Source organism: Lygodium microphyllum, chromosome 18 (assembly GCF_053477565.2).
Source record: "Lygodium microphyllum isolate KBCC chromosome 18, Lygodium_microphyllum_v1.1.10, whole genome shotgun sequence".
In the NCBI taxonomy this organism is placed as follows: domain Eukaryota; kingdom Viridiplantae; phylum Streptophyta; class Polypodiopsida; order Schizaeales; family Lygodiaceae; genus Lygodium; species Lygodium microphyllum.
In genome coordinates, this window is record NC_141152.1 from 46,916,536 (window position 1) to 46,927,091 (window position 10,556).

General features: G+C 47.7%; 1 protein-coding gene across 1 annotated transcript; it reads left to right on the forward strand.

Annotated features, from left to right (window-relative positions):
- Positions 1-1,512: 1,512 nt before the first annotated feature.
- Positions 1,513-2,171, forward strand: LOC148020845 (putative homogentisate phytyltransferase 1, chloroplastic). Its single transcript, XM_087699470.1, has one exon. The coding sequence runs from the start codon at positions 1,702-1,704 to the stop codon at positions 2,035-2,037; it is 336 nt and encodes a 111-aa protein (XP_087555596.1). The 5' UTR covers positions 1,513-1,701; the 3' UTR covers positions 2,038-2,171.
- Positions 2,172-10,556: the final 8,385 nt, after the last annotated feature.

A 10,556-nucleotide genomic window follows, 5' to 3' on the forward strand; every position in this document is an offset into this window, starting at 1 on the left:
TAGAAGATGAAGCCGATGGAGAAGCAGGTCTACTAGAATCAGAAGATGGACTTGACCTGTTTGTGGACTTGATTGATCCTGGATAGTTGGCACATCCGGAGGATGCGCAGGTTTAGAGGGGGTGGATGTCGTGTTGCTGCGCATCCGAGTCGTGAACACCTCCATTTTTGTTGTGCATCTGTGTTATCTTATTGCGCGTGTTTCAATAAAAATATGCAAAACTGATGCCAAAGAATATTATTAAGCTGTCAATTTCAATGATGAATTCTAAGTAAAGCGCTGGACAAACTTCAAATCCCCAAAACAAACAAGATGTGCTTTGGTGATGCAGACCCGCAAAAACATGGGAACATCGAAGTTGATATTGAAGATGGAGATGATGGTGAAATTGTGTAGTTTGTCTAAGGATTTTTGGAACTTAAGCAAATCTTACATTCCCAAATGACCATGACATGAATGATGAGAATTACGTGTATCACCTTGCTAATAGGAATAACTGAAATTGTTGGGCCTTTTTGCCTATTCTGGGAAAAAGGGAGGGGATATTTTTGAAATGCTATGAATGGCGGGCTTGCAGAAAAGCCAGGAAAAGGAAGGGCAGCTCTGATATTGAATTATGTCAAGAGGGTCGAGAGGGAAGATTAATTACTGTTCGATGATGGAGAAGGTTTTAGAGAGCAAGAGGAGCTCTTGATCTCGTTCAATCTCGGGCTTCGATCATCAAAACTTAGACATTCTCATCATTTTGATTGAACATGGGATCAATCCGGACTCTCTGGTTGGCTGTTCAGAATCGTATTCTTCTCAATGTGGATGTTGCCTTTGGCAGCCCCCTTATTTATGAGCACTGCTGCTAGGAATATGGTCGTGGAGTATCGGAGGCAGATTGATCAATTTCTGCGCACACCTCTTGGAAAGTCTTTTACGACACTGGTGTTCTTATGGCTTCTTCTCTCTGGTTTCGCTCAATCTGGCGATCTGCACCTCGCTTTCCACTTCTAAAATCAAATCGAGGGTCCTCTCAGGATCTGGAGGTTGTGAGGTCTGAAGTTTCATACTTGAGATATGGGCTGATGGTTAAGCTTATAATTGATAAGAAGAGTTCAGTTTATGGCCATATGATGGAATCCTTACGTGAAGGAGATTGACACTCCCAGCTATGATTAATACTCTGAGAGATTCTGCTGTTGCTTTAGAAGAAAGATCTACTTCTGGAGAGGCGACCTGTAGCGACCTGTAGCTCCACAGTCCGAGAAGGGCTCAAAATCAAGAGCCATCCTTGCAAGGTCGACTCCTTCTGGAATATTTGTTGATCATGGGATCAGTATTGCCCGTTCTGAGGGCGGCAACTCTTCAGGGCCAGCGCCTGCTGGAATGTGGGCAATTCGTCAATTTGTGGAGGAGCAGCTGATCTCGCTTGCAATCGCAATCCATCATCTTCAGTATCATCATCATCGACTGTGGCGTTGGCGCAGTGCAGGATCGCAGTTTCAGTCAACTTGACAATACAAGTCTCTTCAACAGCGCATCTCATATGGAACCTCTAGTAACCGTCATCTCTATGCACACCGAAGCATATGTGAAGGCATTGGATGCCACGGGAAAATTTCAAGGCTTACTTGCTTTGCTACTGCAAGGCCAGTGAATGATGAAGAAGGTCCATTAGTTGGAACTGTTCCAGATCATGCCAGCAATGCTTTTATGGATATTGCAACCTGGACAAATGCATTCAATCGTTTCACAAGGCCTCACACTGTACTTGGAACGGCTGTGGGGATTATATCAATTTCTCTTTTAGCTGTACAGAGTTTTGCAGACTTGTCTACACATTTTGTAATCGGACTATGCCAGGCTCTCATTCCAGCACTGTGCATGAATGTCTACATTGTGGGCTTGAATCAGATATATGATATTGAAATAGATAAGGTCAATAAACCATATTTGCCATTGGCTTCTGGTGAATTTTCATTGGGAACAGGCATAGCAATAGTGGCAACCTTTGCTGCCCTGGATCATGGCCTCTTCTGTGGGCTTTAACTGTCAGCTTTATTCTTGGAACAGCATATTCAACAGAGCTCCCTTTCTTGCGATGGAAGCGCTCTGCATTTGCTGCCGCTAGTTGCATCCTCTCTGTCAGAGCCATTGTTGTACAGCTTACCTTCTATCTACATATGCAGAACACTACAGGCCTTCATGAAGCATTGCTGAATATGCAGAGGGCTGAATCTGGAGTGGTGCTATGCCAATTAAGAACTCTACAAGTTTTTATGAAGGAATGGCCTGAATTTGAGTTTTCTGCTCATATCTTCATATGGTCAAGACAGTTCAGACAGCAAGAGATCCTACAACGGTTCAGTGTCTTGGGAGATAACGTGTACTTGGTGCTGACAGCATGGGAAATAGCTTGAAGCTGGAGCTTGTCAACTTCAGTTGTTGATGAGGATGAATCAGAGCTTGTAGAAGGAGAACCATTCTGTCCTGCTTGCTTACAGATCACTCTAAACTATTTTAAAACCTAAGGAAGAGTGGAAATTGAAATAAAATATAAGGATCTTTGGTTACCAAAGAGAGGATCACTTGTTGAAATACCAAAACTGTTCATGACAGCATATCAAGAACATGGGTTTGCTCAGTTTCTTTGTTGTAACTCTATGATTATGACAAGGAATATAGTGAACTTTGACATCCAATATTTGAGTTCTTCTTGTTAGTCTCATTTCTTGCTGTATCTTGAACCCCGGGTTCAGCAGCTCTTACACAAAATCTACGACAGCGCCGGAATCGCGCCCGCCGCTGACGCAGTCGGACCAACCCGCAGTGGTCCAATCCCCAGAATCGGACCACCCGAGTTTTGGAGTCGGACCATTCGACTCCCAAAATCGGACCAACCCGGTCCGATTCCCAGAATCGGACCGTCCGACTGAAAGAGAGTCGGGCCAGACTGGTCCGATTTCTAGAATCGGACCAACCCGATCAGACCTGCCACGTGGCACTCGGATTGCCCATTAGAATCGGACCAACTCGAAAATAGGACCACCCTCCTGGACAGTTTCCCAGAATCGGACCCGTCCACTCAGACCACCAGGGTCGGACAAGTCCCAAAATTGGACCAACCCCGTTCGACTGTTAGAGTCGGACCAGACCGGTCCGATTGCCAGAATCGGACCATCTGACTCCCAGAGTCGAACCAACTCTATTTGATTCCCAGAATCGGACCATCTTGCCAAAACAAAAAGATAAGGATCTTTTGCTGGCCTTGCCACAGACCTGACCCCAGGACGCAATCCTGAACACCCCCAAGACCCAGTTTGGCCATTAGAACCTCAGAGATTAATCAAACTTAGGGTGCGGAAAGACCATAGAATAGCCGGGAACCGAGTTGGGAACTCAAATTAGGCTGGGAACGGGGGTAGAAACAAGAGTTTGCATTAAATGCTTTCTGCATCGGCACTTCACTCTTGTGCTCCACTAAATCTGCACAGTAAGAAAAGAGAAAAGCCTGTTTTTGCACCAAGCACCACAAAAGCACTAAGCACAACGTGTGAGTAAGGATCGCCGCTGCTTTCGAATAACAAGGAACACATCTGGATACCTAATAACATTAAGGAACCCACTAGTAGGAGAAGACCCGAAGACTTCGACAGGTGCCTGAGCACCCTACTAGTAGTACCTGGAGAAAACACAAAGACACGGGAAGCAACAAGATAGAGGAGTGGAAGCTGCCGGAGCTGATTGGATTCATTGACAATCTCGTGGAGCTGGAAGTAGAAACAATGTCGAGATCAAGAGGCGACCAAGGGAAAGACCAATTAGACTTAGGAGAATTTCCAACCTCGGTCCAGGAACTGGTCCACGACTACGATCTACTCACCAGGACCGTGATCCAAGGTAGACCTATAGAGGAGGTGGTGGCTAACCTGGAAGAGGAGAGAAGAGCTATCAAGAGAGCGCTGAAAGGTATAATTTCCTACAACCATGAGCAAAGGGCTAGAAGGCTGCAGCAAGACGTGGACATGTACGAGGCTAGACGAGTACTAGACCTAGCTGAGGCAGCCAAGTCTAGACCAAACGTAGAAAGGGAACGGGCAGCATAGGCTGGCATGACGTTGAGTGAACTGGTGGAAAAGCGACTCATGGACAATACATCTGTGGAACAGAGTGCTACTGCCCTAGCCACCGCGCTACTGTCAAGATTGAGAGTCACGCAAGGGGCTAAAGGGTAGGCTAGAATCCCCATAGTAGCAAAACAACTAGCTCGATACGAACCTAACAGTGACCCCTACAGCTTCATGGAGTAGTTCGAGCAAGTATGTGAAGCGAACGGTCTTACTGACCCTGCAGTGAGCTCAAGCCTTCAGCCTCTGCTTAGGCGACAAGGGGAGGACTTGGTACTCTAGTCTGGATGACGTAGAACGTACAAACTTCACTCGCCTTAAGGGCCTCTTCATCAAGAGGCTTTCGGAGGCGGGGTATTCGGATAACCTTATTGTTAGGTTGATGAATATCAGTCAAAGGGAGAAGGAGGAAGTTAGGGATTACGTTACTCAGGTGCGTAGCCTCTACAAGAGAATCCCTGCCAATGAGCGACCTACCGAGAGGGCAGTTTCTACAGTGTTCATGAACGGGATTTGGAGTGAGGAGCTCTACAAGGCTTTGGCCAGTAACTCCACCTTACAACGAGACGTGCTAGCTCGAGTCTTCGAGGAGGCAATATGCGTAGATGATCAACTTAGGGAATGTAGCATGAGGATTACCAACAGAGATAGTGCAAGCCAGAGGGACCCTGAGAGATCAACCACCTTGGGGGAAAAAGCAACTGCTAGCATGCAGGATAAGGGAAAGAGCATAGACCACGACCAAGGGATGGCAGAGATGAGAATGGAGATTGCACGGTTGCAAGAGCTCGTTAGAAAGCCTGTGAGATCTCATGTACAATGTGTGTACTACGGCGACAATCACCTCCCAGTAGAGTGTCAACATCCTAGATCTCGACCGTGCTCAAATTGTAGTAGATTCGGGCATGATGCAGCACATTGCAGAATGCCAAGGAGATTCCCATACACGCAGCAGTACAACCCTCCATACTTAGGTAATAGGCCACCTAATTTCTTTGGCAAGGGAACCCAGTTAGCTCTTCCAGCACTAACTGACTCAAGACCTATCGTGCCTAGGCTAGAAATAAACCCAACTAGTATACCCAAGCCACCAGGGCCTTTTGTGACTCACCCACCTAGCGATGATCCTGTTCACTTTGTGGAGGAGCCTAATGAGGAAGAGACATATGTCAATCCGTACATATCCTACGACAAGGAGGGCAACCCGGTCCTGATGGACTATCGGCCAGTGCCGGTGATGGCTTTAGGAAGAGGACGAGGCAGAGGCTTTGAAGGGCCCAGCCACGATCCAGTCACATGCTGGACTTGCGGCCACCCACGCCACATTTCATCGGGCTGCCCAAAGCGAGAACAAGCTAAAGACAAAGCAGATCTCCAATGCACAGAGTGTGGAATCACACATCTATTTCCTGACTGTCCTAGGCGGAAGCCATCAACGAGCACTGCCAACATGCCATCGGTGCCTTTGGGGCTCTTTGGAGTTGAAAATTTTGGTAGTGAGGATACGCCCATCCCACTACATGCTATGACGCGAGCTCAAACGAAACAAGCAGGCATCTCCTTGCCAGGGCCAAGTAACCTTGATACAACCTCGATAGGGAAGAAAAGCCAGAGGAGACGAAAAAAGAGAGCCGAGGCGAGGATAACCCTTAAAACCGAGGAAACGACTACGCTGCTAACGGGAAACAAGGTCACAGACGCAGAGGCAAAGACCTCGGCTCCTAAAATAGTGGAGCTAGGGAGTGCCAAGGTAGGGAAATATCCCCACCCCAAACGGTAACTCGAAGCTATAGCCAAGGTCAAGGAGTGGGTCAAGGACGCCCAAAAGCACCTCGAGGATGCTGAACCCATATTGGAAGATCCTATGGATGACTTCTCCAGTGTTAGCACACCAGTCTCACCCTCAAAACCACAGGTTGGGAGCATACCTTCACCACTAGGAGCAACTCAGCGGTAAGGCCGGGGGGAAGCTTACCAGGGCAGACAAAATGCATGACCTAGAACTGCTAGCCTCAGAGGAAGACAAGGGTCCAGTAGCCTCCTCACAACCTTGTTGTCCACTCCCGTAACTCTAAGCTTGGAGGATCTGCTTAGGAAAAACCACTCCTTGTGGTAGGATTTAAAAGACTCGATCGAGGGACACGCAGAACTTGCGGGTGCTGATCCGCAAGATCATGATGCAGTTACACGGATCCCAAGTCTAACTCTACACTCAGATCCTAAGTCTTTGCACATCAATGCTTTTTGGGAAGGCACTAAAACGCACGCAGTTTTGCCTGTCCTAGCCTTAGGAGACATGACTCGAAAAGGAATTGTAGACACAGACGCCGGTGTTAGTGTGCTAAACCATGCGGTCCTAGAGGCATGGGGAAACCCTCCTGTAGAGACTACTAGATTCAATATCACGCTAGCAAACGGAATGAGAGTAAGACCATTTGGGGTCTTAAAGAATTGGCCGGTAAAGATTGCCGGTGTGCAATTTTCGGTAAACTTCATTGTCATGAAGGGAGTGGATTATGACATACTATTAGGCCAACCTTGGATGAGAAATGCACAAGTCATAGAGGACTGGGGCAATGGATTGATTTTCCTAGGGAATAGGACTAGTGCAATGAAGGTAGAGATGGACACTTGGACAACGACACATGTTGACCTTGCTGCCATCTAGGCTATGCTAAAAGGCGATACTCAAACGACCAAGCCTTATGGATCGCTCGCTAGATATATGCCTTGCCCTGAGGATGAGAGGGATTGGATGCACGTTTTGGAAACCATTGACCTACCATTCTCGGATGAGGAAGGGCCACATCAGCAGGTTGCTAAAGCCGCAACCATGCCAACTGAGGAGCCAGTTGTGCTGCTTTGCATGATCGGCAGGACCGGGAATGTCGAGTTGGAGACACTTGATGGTGAAGGAATAGGATTTTTTAACGACAGCCACATTAAGAAGTACTATCCTCCTTCACATCCATTACATGAGCCACCCATGCTAGAACCCCCACTGAACGTCCGCATGGCTACTATAACTGACCTTACAGATCAGGACGAAGAAGTAGTGGCATCGGCATACCTGCGGATCACAGTCGCAACAAGAGCGGTGTACTCCTTCGAAGCCTTGATTGATGAAGGTGCCAACTACAACATCTTGACGCATGACCATTGGACACGCATTGGTCAACCAAAACTACAGCCCACTAATGCTAAACTCACCCCTTTTGGGGGTACCGCTTATCCACTCCTAGGGAAGTGCAAGGTGGTCGTTTCCATCGAGTCTGAAAGTTTACCGGCCTTCTTCCATGTGTTACCTAACACTAAAGGAGCTGGCAATGTGTCACTATTGGGTCGCACTTTCAAGAAGCAAACCAACTACAATGTGGATTACAACCTAAACCGCATACATCTTGCTATCGACGATGTATGCATAGTGAAGACCTTCAGCAATGGCTGTCTTAATTCCCCACCTTTACGAAGCCACCAATAGAAACACCTACGATCACGCTTCAGACCGATTCTGAACAGACGGAAACTACGGCCTCATGCCGGGCTCCCGACCCCAGGCCCAAACCCACCAAGAGCGCTCACAAGGCCAAAAAGTCCAAGCATCTATGGGTGCCAAAACGGCAAAAACCACATCCGGGTAAACCACCCAAGTATGATCCTAAACGTCAAAATTACCAACCATCCCGACCTAAAAGGCAGTCTAGGCACTATCGCCGTAGACACACAACCACGCCGCGCTGGATTCCCAAAGATCTCTTGCGAGCACAAGGATACTATGAGGGCAATCCCTGGATTTGGGTGCCTAAAAATGGCCAACTAAGAAGCTCATCTATAAGCAATCTCACCCTAATGAGAGAGGCTTGCACAAGTGGCACCCAAAACATAGTTAGCAGGCCATGGCCAATTGTGGCTAGCAAGCCTCAGCTCGTCTATCGACCAAAGCAAATGCCACAGGCCTTAAATCCACCTAATCCAGAGAACTTAAAAACCACTATGACTGCCCACTCAGAAACTAGCATAGCCCCCATGCCTACGGACCTTCCTGCAGCACCTCAAAGTGCTTCAGAGTGCAAGGCCCAACCCGTGAAACGGATGAGGGAGTCACAACTATCCAATCCAGTTGCACCACCCCCGCCAGTGGGTCTTAAACCCTCATACGCGATACGGCCTTTCCTCTCCTTGGCTAGGGACCTTGCCGCAACTTCTGGGGATGACTTAATAACCTGCATTAAAATATTAGACAAAACTTTCACTACATTTGCTAGAAGCTACGAGAGGCTAGACCTAGGCCTTCTTGACGAAATGCTTGCTTCAGATGTTCGTGCATTACCATGCACTTGGGAGGAATATGAACTTATGACCACTAAAGTACCCAAAATTGCTGCCGAACTGATATAGCAAACGAGGAAATCTCGAAGGATCAAGCTGCCATCAGAAGACTTATCACTTCGTATTGTAAGCCTCCTCGCTTTTCCCCTGAACAGGAGTTACAAGAGCTCACGTAGATGGCAAGCTCACCTTCCACGTTCTTGCAGCAATGGTTTACGCTAAGGATCCAATGGGAGAAAAAAGGTTGTCGAATAATGACCAATGCTGAGCAACGCAGGGCAGTTAAAACTATCAAATATGACCCCACTTATGTGGTACCTATCTCGTTTAGGGTCTTGGCCATCACCCATAATCAACATTTGGATGACCATGTGCTCGCCCACCCCTACATTGACCAATTCCTCACCGAAGAGGAATTACATGTTGCCAGTTGCCTCAATACTGGAGATCTCTTCCACGACGTTTTGACCTACATTTCCCAAGTCTCCATCCAACCATCTACTATGGATTGTCATGCCCAACTCGAATACAATCCAAGCTTCTATGATTGGCTATTGGCTAGGTAAGTCAACCCATGCAAAACAACGCTTACCTTGTCCTTCCTGTGCTAATCCTAGGAAGGATTCTTTGAAAGATCCCTGACAGAGGGGGGAGCAATGTGAGCAAAAGCAATGTGAGCAAGAGCAGAGCAAAAATGAAAAGTTATGCTATCTAGCTAGCAGATTGTTATAATTAAGTAAGTTTCTATGGAAGAATATTGCAGAGTAAAACAATAGCAATGGTCGAGACTGTAAGCAAGTGTACCCATTTTGGGCACATATATTTTTCTCTCAAACTGAGTTCTGATTTGAAATAAGCCGATTGTTAGACATTAATGTTGGCATGGCATATTGACAAGTCACCACCATGGCAGGACAGGACAAAGGGGGCAAACTCCCATTCTCTAAAGAGGAAATGACCAAATTCGGCATCAGCATCGAGACGCGCGGATTCAGTCAGTTCACTTTCAAGCACACATTGAGTCTGGACGAGGCCATCCTGGAGGAACCCGTGATCAAAGACTTGGTGGACAGATGCCACCTCCACAAGTACGTGGAAAAGGTGGGGCAGGCTGTGGATTACAGCATGTGTGCGGATTTCTTGAGGAACTTCGACAAAAGCAGGAACTGTGGTACCGTCACAGTAAGGACAGGGGAGCAGGAAAGAAGAATCTAAGTGCCCCTCAATGCAACAATCATAGAAAAGGCCCTGGGGCTTGTGCCCAAGAAAGAGAGATGGCCGAGACAAGATGTTTACACCATGCTGGGGGTCAAGAAAGAAGCGGTGCATACCGTGGATGGAATCAACTTGGCTGACATCCCGGACCTAGTGGTGAAATTACAAGCAAAGATGGTCCATACCCTCTTCTTGGGCCAACGGTACAATGTGCTGATGAACAGGATCGGGGTCCCACTGTTGGAAAGCATAGCAGCAGGAGCTCCTGAAGAGATAGACTGGAATGGATTCGTATAGAAGACCATTCAAAGTTCAGCTGCCCTCCTCACTCCGGCGGAAGCACCAGCAGGAGGAGAATCCCCTGCCTCCACCGCGCGCTCCGCAAGGAAGAAACCTGCGTCAAAGGCAGCTACAATCAGATATGGGGGTATCCTGAGGTGACAGCCATCATAGATGAAGCAATAAAGGATGAGGGCGTCATGGATGAGGAAGCTGCGCATCAAAGCCAACCTCACCATGAAGGAGGGGAATCCAGCGAAAGAACAATAAGTGACAAGGGAGAGCAGGAGGTGCTGCCTCCACGAGCAAGCAAACCCGAAGAACAAAGCAAAAGTGATAGGAGACAGAAGGAGAAGAGAGAGAAATTAAGTAAGGAAGAACAGGCTAACATCAAAAGGGCTCAAAAAGAGTCTCGAAGGGCTGAGGAAGAAAGGAGGGGGGAAAGAGGAGGAGGAGCTTGCCAGGATAAGAGAGGAGTCAAAGAAGGCAGAAGAGGATAGGAAAAGAAGGGCAGAGGAAGAAGCCGAGGAGCAGCGACTAAAGGAACTGGCCAAACTGGCGGAAGCTACACGAAGATCGATGGAAGAGATCCATGGGAGCGGAGAACTCAAACCCGCA